The sequence below is a fragment of the Gobius niger genome (assembly GCF_951799975.1).
Source record: "Gobius niger genome assembly, chromosome: 21".
Taxonomy (NCBI): domain Eukaryota; kingdom Metazoa; phylum Chordata; class Actinopteri; order Gobiiformes; family Gobiidae; genus Gobius; species Gobius niger.
The window spans coordinates 23,867,179-23,883,172 of NC_136872.1; the positions used below are offsets into that span (position 1 = coordinate 23,867,179).

Sequence of the window (15,994 nt, forward strand, 5' to 3'; positions counted from 1 at the left end):
AAGAAAAAGTGGGGGAAAATAGGAACAAATTGGGCAAAATAGGGAAAAAAAATTTTTTTTTTAAAGTTTAAAAATTTGGAAAAAATCAAGAAAATTATCTGAAAAAATAGGGGAAGAAATTGGGGAAAAAATGGGGAAAATAGAGAACAAGATAAGGGGGAAAAGGGGACAAAATTAAGAAAAAGTGGGGGAAAATAGGAACAAATTGGGGAAATCATGGGGAAATAATTGCGCAAAATAGGGAAAAAATTGGAAAAGAAATTGGAAAAAATTAGGAAAAACTAAGAAAATTTTCTGGAAAAAATAGGGGAACAAATTGGGGAAAAATTAAGAAAAAGTGGGGGAAAATAGGAACAAATTGGGCAAAATAGGGAAAAAAAATTTTTTTTTTAAAGTTTAAAAATTTGGAAAAAATCAAGAAAATTATCTGAAAAAATAGGGGAAGAAATTGGGGAAAAAATGGGGAAAATAGAGAACAAGATAAGGGGGAAAAGGGGACAAAATTAAGAAAAAGTGGGGGAAAATAGGAACAAATTGGGGAAATCATGGGGAAATAATTGCGCAAAATAGGGAAAAAATTGGAAAAGAAATTGGAAAAAATTAGGAAAAACTAAGAAAATTTTCTGGAAAAAATAGGGGAACAAATTGGGGAAAAATATGGGGGAAAAAATAAAGAAAGAGTGGGGGGAAATAGGAAATGGGGGAAATCATGGAAATCATAATTGTGCATAATAGGGAAGTAATTTGAAAAAAAATGGGAAAAAATTGGGGAAAAAATGTCAAAACATCGGTGAAAAAAGTGGGGAAAATGGGAAAGATGTGGGAAATAATGGAGAATGACATTGCTGGGAATAATTGTTTTGTGGTTCGTTGGCAGTGCTGAAGTCTCTCTCGGGTCCCGCCGACATGGACTCTTTGGTGGAGACGATGATGCCGTTGTTAATGTCGCGTTTGGCTAAAGAAATGGGCAGCTCCTCGGCGCCCCCTACAGCCGCGAAGAAGAAGGTGGTGAAGAAAACGGTCTCCGCTCCCGTGAGGAGGACGATCTCCGCGGGGTCGAAACCCACAGTGAGTCACGACCATGGCCGTATCTACCATTGAGGTCACCGAGGTCCGGACCTCGGTAAAATTTTAGCTTTTTTTTTTTTTTTTTTACACATTGAATCCTGCGCAAATGAATGTTGTAAAGACGCGCTTCTACAGGCGGAAGAGCCTCTAGTTCAGACGTGGATGAGCTTGTTCTGAGCCTAAACGTGTCCACTCTGAAACCGGACCTCATGAGCCGCTTTGGACCCGAGTGCGTAAAACTCCGCGGGGGCGCGGCTGTGCGTCAGCCTCACTACAACAGCAGTGCATGAACCGCGCCAAAGTTTGATTGAGATGCAATTTCTTTACTCTCTGTCATAAAGAGAGAGGAGCCAGCGCGTCACGGTGACCTCGATTTACAACAGGAGTTTTCCTCATTCTGATCTGAGGAGCGAGAGGAGGAGAAGCGTCTGTGCCTCATCATTGCCTCCTCCTCTGCTGCTCACTTTGTTTCTGTCTCATGCAAAGATTGTCCTGCGTGTAAATGATCTTCGCTTTAATGAGAGCTTAAACCAGCACATTCACCTTTGTAGCTCCAGTGGTTTGACAGTGAGGGCGACGCAGAGGGAGCGGGGCCAGTGAGGGCGACGCAGAGGGGGCGGGGCCAGAGCGCAGTGTCCAAACCAGAGTCTGATGTTCAGAATGAGCCAAAGCAAAACCCTCAGCTTTACCCATTCACACCCACAGCCTCGTTTTCAAAACAATTTTCATTTAACATTTCAGTATTTATTTAGGACAAGACCTTCTTATTGCCTCTCACTCAGGCGAGTAAAACTGTTTGGAAAACCTGCTTCACAGTAATAATGGATGAAATAGATATTAAATAGATATTTTATTTTGTGATATTCATCATGTCAAAGTAGGGGGTACGTGACTCGTCACCTAAAACTTCAGGGGGTGCACGGCTGTACCCACTGCCCATGGGTCGACTGATGAAAGCGAGGCCAGTCGGCACCATCTGCATGTCCGACCACCTCCACTCACTCACTGCATTCACTCAGGCTCCTGGTCCCAAACTGCGCAACAAAAAGCAATTTTTGAAAATGGCTCCAGGATGAGACAAAAAGTGTGTTTGATCACTTAAAATACAGGAAATTATATCTGAATCTTTAAAAAATTCCTGGGGGAGGACCCCCAGACCCCCCGGTTTAAAGAATTATCCGGAACTCACTGTTTTTTAAATCCTGGCTACGGCCCTGGTCACGACTTTCTGCTTTAAAGAAATGGTGAAACTGAAAGTACCGCCCTTTAAAACTGACATGTTTGAGTCTTTTTTTTACCAGTTTTGTTTGATCCCTGTCATGTTTCCAGGCCGTGAAACCTTCCACGATGGTGAGACTGGGCTCCATCATCCCGCCTCTGTCTCACGACGACGTGGTGGGGTTCGCAGAGCAATTCGGGAAAACCAAATCGGTTTTGCTGTTTCGCCAAAAACACCAGGTTCGTGGAAATTGGTTTGGGGAAGAAGAATCTTGGAATAGATTTATATTAAAAAAGACATTCCTCAGTAGATGCAGCTTCTGAGTTTCCCTTTTCCCGCCATTCCAATTTTAATCTCTTTTCTAGGCTGTGGTGTGTTTTGAAAAAGAGGAAGACGCTAAAAAACTGAGAACTGCGAAAGACCTGAAAATCAAAGATCATCCGGTCACAATCGTCAAGTATAAGGCAAGAAACTACTAGTTCACCATCAAATTATTGACTTCACTTCTGTTCATTTTGCCAAAGCTTCTTGAAATAACATTCACTGACATTGACATAAATTTTCAGGAGGCAGTTTCTACGACTCAAAGAAAATCTCCCGTATCTGCGGCGAGAAGACCCTTGAAGTCGGCCATTAAGTAAGATCGCCGTTATTTAAAGCATTTTTCTACATTGTTTCAGCTGTTTTAGATCAATAATGCATTTTCTAGACGACACAGTGTAAGATAGTGATAAAGTCACTCGAAATTTACTGACTAATAGAGTAATTTACTCAGTGGCGTGTGTGTGTTAATTTCGTCGACTAAAATATTTAGTCTTAATTTTAGTCAAAGTGATATTTTTGACGACTAAAATTGGACTAAAACTAAATTAAAAGTTTCTCATGAGACTAAAACTATGACTAAAATGTCCAGATATTTTAGTCGACTAAAATAAGACTAAATAAAAATGAAAAGGAGAGACTAAAATCATCCAAACTTCTATTGACCGTCTGAAAGAGCCTCAGATCATGTAAATTCACTGCGAAATGAACAAATCTGAGCTTTGTTCATGTGGAGCAGCTCCATGAAGTCGAGGACCACGATTAAATATGATTATAATATATATTATAAATGCAAAGTCGACTAAATTAGTCTTCATTTTAGTCGACTAAATTGACATGCAATTTTAGTCGACTAAATCTGGACTAAAATTTAAAAGTTTTTTTTTACTAAATCTTGACTAAAATTAAATTACATTTTAGTCAAAAGACTAAGACTAAAATAAAATATGTTGTCAAAATTAACACTGGTGTGTGTGTCTGTGTGTGTGTATTGTATTTTTGTATTGACCTTTATTTAACCAGGATAGTCCCACTGAGATTTAGGATCTCTTTTTCAGGGGAGTCCTGGCCCCAGACGGGTTTTGTGTGTGTTCTTGTACTTGAGACATTGTGCTCCCACTTGGTTCCATTCTGAGAAAACATGGCATAACTTTTCAATATCTATCTGCTTTTAAAGAAGGGTGATCCATTTGCTGTTAGGCCCCTTTTGCATCAGCGATATCAAAGCATGGATGGCCCTTAACTTTTTATGCCTAAATCAGGACAAAACTGAAGTCATGGTTTTTGACCCTAGTGGCCCTAATTGCACCCCTCCTGACCTTGGCTTTTTGTCGGATTTTATCAAGCCGGTTGTTTCCAACTTGGGTGTAAGAGTCGATCCTGCCCCTCCTGGAACCGCCACCTTAATGTGGTGGAGGGTTTGAGCGCCCGAATGATCCTGGGAGCTCTGTTATCGGGGGCTTTGTGCCCCTGTAGGGTCTCCCAGGGCAAACAGGTCCTAGGTGACGGGTCAGACAAAGAGCGGTTCAGAAGCCCCTTATAAGAGACCAACAGGCCTGGATAGAATCATGAGGTCGTCCTTGTGCGGCACTTTGGCTAACTGTACAGCTCTTAAAGTGCTTTATAAATAAAGTTGGTATGGTATGAGGACCAGCTTGAGTTTTTAACCGACAGAGTGAGGACATTTTTGGAAAGTGAGGACATTTTGGGTGGTCCTCACTTATTTGAAGGACTTATTGAGGGTCGAGATGTGTTTTTAGGGTTCGGGTTAAGATTAGGGTTAGGATTGAGCCATGTATGGGCGATTCCAGAGATGCCGTCTGTATCTATCGTAAACGTTTGAACATTTTCTTCAGTAAATGTAAAACTACCCTTTTTGCATTTGATTACAGAACGACCACAACTATTAGCAAACCCAGTGCGTCCAAAACAGCTCCAGCGAAGGCCACTACGTCGAAAGCAACAACCAGCAAAACACCGGCCTCCAAAACCACGCAATCAAAAACTACTTCGGTCAAATCTGGCGTCACCAAGAAGGTCGCCGCTGCCCCGAAACCTGTCGCTAGAGCCGCCCCAAAGCCGCCTGTGTCACGAACTACTTTAAAATCTGCTTCTGCTGCTTCACCCACTGCTGCTGCTGCTGTTTCTACCATTGCTACGATTATCACTCCTCCTGCGGCGGCTGGAGTGGTCGTCACCAGAGCGAGGAAACCCACGGCAGGTCAGAATCTGCGATCCGTGCAATACTCGAGCCTGAAGGAAGTCGTGATCCAAGACAATCCGATGCCGAGTTTGTCAAAGGATGTCACGAATGTGCCCAAAGAATCCGACAAGAAAGCAATCAAAATCATAGACGTGGACATGGAACTGATAGAAATCAGCAGCGGAACGGACTGCGAAGACGAGCAAAGGGTGTCGAAAAAGGCGGCTGCGGAAACACTAAGCAAGAATAAAGCAGTTACTGAAGAGAAAACTCCAGAAGAAGTGGTTGGAAATACGGACAAGACGGCAGGAAAGGATCATTTGAAAAACTCTGAAGAAGTTAAAGAAGTCGGAGAGAAGATTCCAAGCCAAGAAACGGGTGAAAGCGGAAAAAATGTTGAGCAAAATTCTCAAAAAGACGATTCTGCCGTGATGGAAGAAAAGCTTCAAGACGATCCCAAGTCCACGCAAGAAATGCCCATAGAAAAAGACAAGCTTTCTCCAACAAAAGACGATACACAGGGTGAACAAACTCCTCAGCAAGAAGCGGAAGAAGCTGTGGAACAAAAAAGCGAACATTTACCACAAAAAGAGTCTTCACCGTTGACCGACGTCGCTACGGAACGAACAGATTCAGGAGAAAAGACAGTCGTTGAAGCTTCTGAGAAACCGATGGCGGAGTTGAGCGCTCAGCAGACGCAGGAAGAGTGCACGGTGGTTAAAAAAGAAGATAATTCAACGGAGAAACCAGCAGAATTGGCCGAAGTGACGTCCGCAGCGGCACAAGGAGAGGCGGTTGTAGAGGAGCGGGAGGAAAAGATGGACGTTTCTACCATGGAAGCTGAAAGAGTCCAAGAAACGTCAAAGGCAGAAGGTAAGATTTTCCGTAGCTGGTGTGAATATGTAGATTTGCTTTGAAAAATCCAATAAACCAAAGCGGATTGTAACTGTGTGTGTGTTGTCTGAGATGCAGTGACCACAAAGCCGGCGGAAACGAAGCCCAAAGAGATGAAGCCCGAAGAAACGAAGCCGGAAGAGACGACGAAGCAAGAAACGACGAAGCCCGAAGAAACGAAGCCCAAAGCAACGAAGCCCGAAGACACGAAGCCCGAAGAGACAAAGCAAGAAACGACGAAGCCCGAAGAGACGAAGCCCGAAGAGACGAAGCCCGAAGAGACGAAGCCCGAAGAGACGAAGTCCGAAGTGACGAAGCAAGAAGCGACGAAGCAAGAAGCGACGAAGCAAGAAGCGACGAAGCAAGAAGCGACAAAGCCTGCAACGACGAAGCAAGAAGCGACAAAGCCTGCAACGACGAAGCCCGAAGAGAAGAAGCCCAAAGTAACGAAGCCCGAAGAGATGAAGCCCAAAGCAACGAAGCAAGAAACGACGAAGCAAGAAACGACGAAGCAAGAAACGACGAAGCAAGAAACGACGAAGCAAGAAACGACGAAGCAAGAAACGACGAAGCAAGAAACGACGAAGCAAGAAACGACGAAGCAAACAACGAAGCCTGAAACAAAGAAGCCCGAAGCCACGAAGCAAGAAGCGACAAAGGCCGAAACGACAAAGCCTGAAACGAAGAAGCCCAAAGCAACGAAGCCCGAAACGACGAAGCCGAAAGCAACGAAGCCCGGTGCAAAGCCAAACACGACCCAGAAAAACCCCGTCCCGCAGAGTCCGAGTGCAGAAGCAGCGGGGCCGTCTCTGACCGTGGGCGAGACTCTGGACAAGCTTCTCACCTTCAACATCTTCAGTGAGAAAAATCTGTCACAAGTCTATCATTCAACAAATCATTTTCTGAAAATTGTTGTCTTTCTTCGCAGAAAAAAATTGTCTTTCCCTGTCCACCATCTTCGGACCAAAAGTAAGTCTTTATTGTTTTTTTTGGCTCTGAAGTTTGAGTTCTTCGCTGACTTTCTCCCGGCCTCTTTGAAGAAACTGATTTGAGTCCGTCTTTTTCAGTTCCTTCTGACTGAGAGAAACCTAGTTGTTTTATCGAACCTCCCGAAGTACGATCCTCAGGACCCCTACACCGAGGAGGAGCTGGTGAAGAAGCTCACGCCATTTGGGTTCAAGCACGAACCGAGCAACATCTACATCATCCCTCAGTGCAAGATGGTAACGTCCTCGGCGAAGACCGGCTCCTGTGGCTCTTCTGCTCTCGATCAACACTCTCATTCTGTCCAGGCTTTCATCACGATGCCCGACGGTCGAGCGATTCTGGAACTGGTGACAGCGTTCGTGAGAAAGCCTCATCCCAACGCGATGTTCCGGCGCTGTCAGCTGAAGCCCCACGTCATCAACGAAAGAATGGTCGTCATGGCACCGGTAACTATTTGCTTTGGAGAGTTCGTAACTGTCTTTTATGACCTAAAGAGCTAAGGAGAAGCTACTGTGACTAGAAGGGCGTGTCCTCAACTTGACCAAAACCCAGTCTAGTCGAGGATGTAACCTTTTAGTGTTGTTCCCTCGCCCAAGACAGACCTAGAGTAGTATTTCACAACATTCACGCAGTTTTTTAGTTAACCCTCGGACAAAGCTGTTACATTTAGCTGTTTCTTCTTCTACGGCGTCAGTGCCCAGGGTGTCCGCGGGGTCTTAAAAAGTCTAAAATTGAAGAATTCAAATTTCAGGCCTTAAAAAGTCTAAAATTTGGCCTATTTGGTCTTAAATTCATGGTAAACTGGTCTTAAAAATTACATGTTCAACGACCCAATTATTTGCGCACAATTTAGTTTAAAAAGTCGACAAATGAATGCACAGAAGCAGCGATGAGGAGCCGCCCGGTGCCGCTCATGGTCCGAGAAGGCGAAGCGACGCTGACGCTCTGGCCGCCGCCACAAACAACGCGTAAACTCAGCGATAGTCGAGCGAGGCAGAAGGACTCTCCTTCAGAGCTTTATCCTCCACAAACAACGTAAACTCAGCGACAGTCGAGCGAGGCAGAAGGACTCTCCTTCAGAGCTTTATCCTCCAAAAAAACGATTGAAGTCAGCAGAGTTTAGGAATCCAGAACATGACCGAGGTGTCGCAGATGGATCCGTAATGCTGCTGTCGGTGGAAAGATACGTCCAATATGAAACAACGTGGAGATAATCCTTCACTGTAAATATCCAACTCAAGGTCATGAACGGCATCATTCACAATAAAGTTTGTCCAAATGTTGGGAAACACAAAGCGAACGCTCCTCTGCTCAGGGACAGAAGGAAAGAGAAAGTCCTGTTACTTTAGAAACACGTTTCTCACTTTGTTCATCAAAACATCTGACAAACAAGTTTAGAAAACATAAAACCGAGACGAGATTCTGGCCTAATAATAATGTCATTAAAATAATTATTAATGAGTTGTAAAGTTGACAGTGTTTTGTGTTGTTCTAGGCAAACGAGTGGAAAAGCTGGTTTTATTTTTTAGAAACCGTGAATGTTTACCAGCTCAAGTATTACAAAGCATTTTAAATACACAAACTAATTATCTGTTTTCTTTCATTCACTCGATAATTGTGAGTAATTATTCAATCTCAATATTCTTATTATGGGATAAGGTTGTTAAAACTTGAATGGTTCTTATATTTGTACATCCCACTGTGAAATCAGAAACAACAGTTTGACACTTCGATTTTTGTGACAGTGATTTTCTTTACAGTCCGTTTATATATTGCGCGTTCAAAAACAGGTCTTATTTTTGAGATTTTGTGCTCTTAAACAGGTCTTAAATAGTCTTAAATTTGACTTGTCCAGCTCTGCAGACACCCTGAGCGCCTCGTTCTGTACTTCCTTATTACACTCGCTGTTGTAACAAAGCTGAGGCACCAAAATAAGGTTTTGAATTTTTAGGCTCCATATGCTTGACATGTTCCCTTTAAGTAAATGTATTTATTTTCCACATTGTGTTATTTTTTGCTGAGCTTTGTGTTGTGTGTTTCAGGCCTGGTTTTACTTGCATTTGTCGCGGATGTGCAAATATGTAAGTGAGCTTTTTAAAAACCTGTGGCTCTAACTATAAAAAGAGCCTCCGAATGTGCGTGAATCTCTCCTAATCTGCGACATATTTCACTGTTATCGGCAGCAATTCGACAACAACAACATAGAGAAGCTGGTCTTCATCAAAGGCGTTTCCGACAGCGACGCGGTGGAGCTCCGGAAAACGCTGGAGGTGGTCGGAGGGGTCAAGAACTACCTGCCGCTGCTCGACAGGGTAACGACAAAGAACAAGCTGAATTTACTCCTCGTTCGAAGAAAATCCAACGCCGGCTTTGTGTCAAATGTCAAGCTATGATTTTAAGTGTGAAATATTGATGCTAATTTGTGGCCATTGTTAACCCCTGAACCGAGAGCATTTTCTCCAGTTTGGCTTTACCCCAGTCCAAAAGCTTCTGGAAAAAAGGTGTGAAAATAGCAACAAAACTGAGACGAAAACAATGATGGAAATGTGACAAAAAAGTGAGAAAACGTTGATGAAAAAGTGGCAAAAATGTCACAAAAATGTTACAAGAAATTGACAAAAAACTGACGAAAAAATGAAAAAAAATGTGACAAAAAAGTGAGAAAAATTGGATTAAAAATGACGAAAAAATGTGACAAAATGTGACAAAAATGTGATAAAAGTTTTGCAAAAAATGACAAAAAATGGACAAAAAATGGACAAAAAATGTACGAAAATATGACAAAAAATGAGAAAAATTTGATTAAAAATTACGAAAAAATGTGACAAAAATGTGATAAAAGTTTGGCAAAAAATGACAAAAAAATGGACAAAAAATGTACGAAAAAATGACAAAAATGTGACAAAAAAATGACAAAAAATTTATTAAAAATGACGAAAAAATGTGACAAAAATGTGATAAAAGTTTGGCAAAAAAAATGACAAAAAATTGACAAAAAATGTTACAAAAATGAGTTGAACACCCAAAAAAAAAAAGATGGAAAAAAAAAAATCTGATGACGTGAGGAAAAAGATCCTCTCAGTTCAGGCGGGAGTTAAGAGGTTAAAGCAGAACTAAGTAACTCATGCCCCTAGAGGCCATAAGCACAACTGCAGGTGTCGTAGCAAGTTGAGATTTTTTTAACTTATTAATTGTCTTGGAGAGTAAATACTACGCTGACAGGAAAGGCGAAGGGACAGAGGGATATTGTTCATCCAATTACACAATGGAAATAATTATTTTCACTCAAACTTGGCTGTAAATACTGTTTAACCTCTTAACTCCCACCTGAACGGATCCCATTTTCTCCAGTTTGGCAGTTTAAAAAAAAAAAAGCATCAAAACAGCCAAAAAAATGAGAAGAAAAGAAGGATGTAAACGCAACAAAAAATGACAAAAATTCCACAAAAATGTGACAAAAATTCTACCAAAAAATGACAAAAATTCAGCAAAAAAAATGACAAAAATTCAACAACAAAAAAAACATAAAAAGGTGACTCAACACAGCAACAACGTAAGGAAAAAGGTCAGTTTTGTGGGTCTTAGCTTTCAAATGAGGTGCTACACAGGCCTATATAATAGCCAGAGAGGACAGAATGCATTTGGTTTAGGCGGGTGGTAAGAGGTTAAAGTGACGCTAGCTCACAGTTAGCTTTGCCCGTTAGCCTGTTAGCTTCTTCTTCGTGATTCCATTAGTGTGTATTGGTGGCTCCGGTCCGATGGCAGTCAAGTTGCAAACATGGTTTCCTGACCAGAGACACCAGGGGGCGATGAAAGACCCTCCAATCATCCCATAAACGCTTGTATTACCCCCACAGGGACTACGGAGAGGATTTATTAACCTCTGAACTCCCGCCTGAACCGAGAGGATCTTTTTCCTCACGTCATCAGATTTTTTTTCCATCAGTTTTTTGTTGGGTATTCAACTCATTTTTGTAACTTTTTTGTAATTTTATTGTCAATTTTTGTCACATTTTTGTCATTTCTTCGTCAATTTTTTTTTTTTTTATCACACTTTTTCGTCATTTTTTCGTCATTTTTTTCGTCAATTTTTTGTAATTTTTTTGTCACATTTTTGTCATTTTTTTGTAAAATTTTTCTCACATTTTTGTCATTTTTTTCTCACATTTTTGTCATTTTTTGGTCTTTTTTTTGGTCATTTTTTTGTCAATTTTTGTCAATTTCTTGTGACATTTTTGCCACTTTTTCATCATTTTTTCATCACTTTTTTGTCAATGTTTTCTCACTTTTTTGTCACATTTCCATCATTGTTTTCATCTCAGTTTTGCTATTTTCACAGCTTTTGTGCTCGGTTCAGGTGGGAGTTAAGGGGTTAAGGTAAACACGTTACTTAGTACCGCTTTAAAATGTACTTTGCTGCAGGTGTTCGTGGAGTTCAACTGGAGCCTCGACGCCGACAGACTCGGAGTTTACCACAGCCTCTTGAACAAAGCTCCTTCGTACGAACTCATCCGGCTGCAGATCCCGTTGAATAAAGGCAGAACTCCGCGTAAGTCGACATTTTCTACTTTAGTACAGAAGTGCAGCGGCGGGAAGAGCAGCATAAGCCCAATTGGCTTGTTGCACGGTGTGGCTATGCTAGTTCCTCTGACCTGAAGGTGTGAGCGCCTGGACTTCCTGTCTGTTTTCTTTTCCTGGAATAATAATCATATTTTCTAAAGATTACGTTGTGGGCGGTGAGTTCCCGGTAGACGATCATTTACTGTGTTCAAATCTTTATGTAACGAGTTCAGATCGGAGACGCCTGTGATCATGAACGATTGATAGTTTGTCTTGAAGCTAAAGGCTAACATGCTATAAAAATATATCTATAAAGGCACTATTTCAAGTTGTGTGATGCATTAACCGCTTAACTCCCACCTGAACCGAGCACATTTTCTCAACGAAAACAATGATGGAAATGTGGCAAAAATGTCACAAGAAATTGACGAAAAATTGACGAAAAATGACAAAAAAATGACAAAAATATGACAAAAATATGACCAAAAAATGACCAAAAAATGACCAAAAAATGACAAAAATGTGACAAAAATGTGACAAAAATGTGACAAAAAATTGACAAAAAATTGACGAAAAATGACAAAAATATGACAAAAATATGACAAAAAAATGACCAAAAAATGACAAAAAAATGACAAAAAAATGACAAAAATATGACAAAAATATGACAAAAAAATGACAAAAAAATGACAAAAATATGACCAAAAACTGACAAAAATGTGACAAAAATGTGACAAAAATGTGACAAAAAATTGACAAAAAAAAGATTTAAAAAAAGTGACCAAAAAAATGAAAAAAAAGTGACAAAAATGAAAAAAAAATGTGATGACGTGAGGAGAAAAGATCCTCTCGGTTCAGGCGGGAGTTAAGAGGTTAAATTAGCCTTTAGCTTCAAGACAAACTCCCTGATCCTCACAAACACAAACGTCTCATCTATGGAAATATTTCTACCAGAAACTCACTGGTCTGAGCTAATCTTAATGGAAATGAATACGGACAGGAAGTACTGGCGCCCACAGCTTCAGCTCAGAGGAACTAGCGTAGCCACATTGTGCAACAAGCCAAATGAAGCTTGATGGTTCTTCCTGGTCTTCACTTTTCTCTTCCCGTGTGCAGCTCCTTCTCAGGCGACCAGAGCCGTGCCCGAGGCCTCAGCGAGGGCTCCGGGCGTGGCCGTCCCAGGGTCTCGCTTCGGGATCCCCTGCGGAAGCATCGGTCCGTTCTGGGTCACCGTGACGAACAAACCTTACTTCTACCCCACCAGCGCCCCCTGGTTCACCATCCCAGGTATGCACTCTGTCGCTGGTGCGGTCACCAGGCTCAGTGTTTGTGATTTGGTAAATGTAAAGTGGGTTTTGTTTTGTAGATTTCACGACGCTGCTGATCAGGAACAACCCCAGTCAGGTAAAATCTCTTCTGAAAGTACTTCATTTATTACTTTGAGTTGTCCTCTGTTCGATACAGTGATCGTTTAGAGCAAGGGTAGGCAACGTCAGGCCCTCTGGCACAAAACCTCTGGCCCTCAAGATGATTTTCAGAAACACTATTACACAAATCACAGAGTACTTTTAACATTATTAGTTAAATGGGAGGAAAAAAAGGTAGAAATACTGTCAATGCACCCGATTAGGTCATAACACTGGCATTTGAAAGACGTCCACTGGAAAGAGAATAATCGTTTTAAAGCAGCACTAAGTAACTTATTTACCTTAATAAATCCTTCCCGTAGTCCCTGTGGGGGTGATACAAGTGTTTATGGGATGATTGGAGGGTCTTTCATCGCCCCCTGGTGTCTCTGGCCAGAAAACCATGTTTGCAACTTGACTGCCACCGGTGCGGAGAAAGCAATACACACTAATGGAATCACGAAGAAGAAGCTAACATGCTAACGGGCAAAGCTAACTGCGGGCTAGCGTCACTTTAAACAGTATTTACAGCCAAGTTTGAGTGAAAAAAAATATTTCTATTGTATAATTGGATGCACAGTGACCCTCTCTCCCTTCGCCTTTCCTGTCGGCGTAGTATTTACTCTCCAATTCAATTAATACATTAAAAAATCGTAACTTGCTACGACACCTGCAGTTGCGCTTATGGCCTTTAGGGGGAAGAGTTAGTTAGTACTGCTTTAAGGAAGAAATCACATAAATCTACTTTAATTAAGAGATTAAATCTAAGGTTTGAGTAGATTTGGTCTGGTCTTAGATTAGATAAAACCTCTAGTAGTCGTTATTCTCTTAATTCAGATAATTTTGTGTAATTTATGTAAAAGTAAAAGAGAAAAACAATTATTGGTCTGAAGAGGGTTTTATTAATAAGATAAGATAAGATAAGATGATACTTTATTGATCTCACAGATGGAGAAATTGCATTCGATGAGAGAGCATCCGGCAGCAGCACCCATTCAGTGCGCACCACTCTTTTTCCACTTTTTTTTTTTCTTTGGTGAAAGATCGTTGTGTCGCGGCCGCCATCTTCACTGTTTTGGTCACAGGAGGAGCACTGGTTGATGGGAAATCCGTAGACGATAATAATAATAAGAATACATTTTATTTATATTGCACTTTACATTTCAACGAAACCTCAAAGTGCTACAACAGAAGAATCAAATCAGATAAAAACACAAAGAACATTCACATAGTAAAACAAAGCAGCAAACAAATTAGTCCGAATAGGCCTTTTTAAATAAATGGGTTTTTTAAAGGCCTCAACATTCTTGTTCCTTTGGCGCTGTAGCATTTGTATCTTAGTTCAAACCAACTCAAATTCAACATAGAACCAGTGTTAATTTCGTCGACTAAAATATTTAGTCTTAATTTTAGTCAAAGTGATTTTTTTGACGACTAAAATTGAACTAAAACTAAATTAAAAGTTTTCCATGAGACTAAAACTATGACTAAAATGTCCAGATATTTTAGTCGACTAAAATGAGACTAAATAAAAATGAAAAGGAGAGACTAAAATCAACCAAACTTCTATTGAGCGTCTGAAAGAGCCTCATATGTAAATTCTCTGCCAAAGGATCAGCTCTGAGCTTTATCATGAGGGAGCAGCTCCATGAAGCAGAGGAACGAGATTAAATATGATTATAATGAATATTATCAATGCAAAGTCGACTAAATTAGTCTTAAATTTAGTCGACTAAATTTACTTGCCATTTTAGTCGACTAAAAGTAGACTAAAATCGAATTACATTTTCGTCAAAAGACTAAAACTAAAACTAAATTAAAATATGTTGTCAAAATTAACACTGCATAGAAGAATTAAAGGGACTATAAGGAGTTTAAAAATGTTAAAATTAAGTATTTTCCTCCCCCTACGTGTTCCATCCATGTCCTAATGTGTAGAATGAGCTCAGACCTAGGGCTGTGCAATTAATCGAAATTCGATTACGATTTCGATTACAACAGTAAACGATTACAAAATTAGCATAATCGCAAAAAATCGATTATAATTTTTTATTTTATTATTATTTTTTTTTCACTTTTTTTTCTCTAATTTGTGGATTTTTGTCACTTTTTTTTTGATGGATTTTTGTCATTTTTTTGATGGATTTTTGTCTTTTTTTTTGATGGATTTTTGACATTTTTTTGATGGATTTTTGTCTTTTTTTTTGATGGATTTTTGTCATTTTTTTCATGGATTTTTGTCATTTTTTTGATGGATTTTTTTAAAGGCAACAAATAATCGTTTGAATAATCGTGATTTCAATTATGACAAAAATAATCGTGATTATTATTTTTTCAATAATCGAGCAGCCCTACTCAGACCTGTTCACCACAACTGCCTCTAAAATCCTGTACGGTCACTCAAAAATGTGTCACTTCGGCCCGAATTACCGTCATGCACGAGCTTAATATAGAAGGTGCAGTTACACGTATGGCCTGAGGTGGCAGTAGTGAGTATAAAATGGCCAACTTGCTTCCAGCCCCTTTAAGGCAAAGAAAGGGAAAAATCTGAGGCCTGGCATGTCCATTCATTAAAGGACTTTTAACCTGGTATCAAAGAGCCTCGATCCCTTTTTTTTCCTATACCTGAAGAGCACCAGACCTCCTTACAGACTATTCTACCCACTGTATCCATCACTTTGTTTCCTCTCTCAAATAAAATAACTTTAATTCAAGCAATTTTAAGTCATTTATCTCATGATGGTGTTTTTTCCAGCTTTACTTTGGGCTAAGTATCAGCGGCGTCGGCCCTCGGTCTATTTACAATAAAGAAAATCTTGCCTCCCCCTGGTTTAGAGCGACAAAGCCATACAGATGTTGTCGATGTTTCCCGGCTCTAATTGAAATGTGTGGTTTTTCCTTTTCTTCAGCGCTTCCACGCGTTGAATAAAAGAACCATCATGCTGACGCGTTTGCCTCCGGGCGACTACACTCACGAGGACGTGGCCCGGCTGGTGTGGGCCTTTCTCCTGGGCCGGAACCTCCACTGTCTGTACTACGACGTCATCGTGCTGCCCCTGCAGAGACGAGTGAGTGAGAAACACGGGGCTTTTTACTCCCGCAATGGCTCCTCACACGTATCTCTGCTTGTGTTGTAGGCGTTTATAAACTTCTACACGGGGAAATGTGCACATTTTGCTGAGAGGTTCTTCAACCACGGACTGAGGATGAATGGGATCCTGATCCAGCCGCACTACATCGACAGCAGCCTGTTCCCACTGTTGTCTGAGGCAAGTTCAGTTTGTGTGTTACATCTAAAAACACAATATCGGTCTGATCATTATTAACGTTGATTCT

General features: G+C 40.7%; 1 protein-coding gene across 1 annotated transcript in view; it reads left to right on the plus strand.

Annotated features, from left to right (window-relative positions):
• LOC306981039 (uncharacterized protein) overlaps positions 1-15,984 on the plus strand; it is a gene marked incomplete at its 3' end in the record, with an annotated part of 35,013 nt that extends 19,029 nt beyond the window's left edge. Inside the window, exons 9-23 of the mRNA XM_079580585.1 lie at positions 878-1,068; positions 2,398-2,526; positions 2,653-2,751; positions 2,854-2,924; positions 4,501-5,684; positions 5,784-6,563; positions 6,634-6,674; positions 6,773-6,928; positions 6,998-7,138; positions 8,876-9,004; positions 11,115-11,241; positions 12,369-12,539; positions 12,619-12,656; positions 15,568-15,726; positions 15,796-15,984. Coding sequence (XP_079436711.1) covers positions 878-1,068; positions 2,398-2,526; positions 2,653-2,751; positions 2,854-2,924; positions 4,501-5,684; positions 5,784-6,563; positions 6,634-6,674; positions 6,773-6,928; positions 6,998-7,138; positions 8,876-9,004; positions 11,115-11,241; positions 12,369-12,539; positions 12,619-12,656; positions 15,568-15,726; positions 15,796-15,984 — 3,605 coding nt within the window. The remainder of the gene's footprint in view (positions 1-877; positions 1,069-2,397; positions 2,527-2,652; positions 2,752-2,853; positions 2,925-4,500; positions 5,685-5,783; positions 6,564-6,633; positions 6,675-6,772; positions 6,929-6,997; positions 7,139-8,875; positions 9,005-11,114; positions 11,242-12,368; positions 12,540-12,618; positions 12,657-15,567; positions 15,727-15,795) is intronic.
• Between the last annotated feature and the right edge of the window lie 10 nt (positions 15,985-15,994).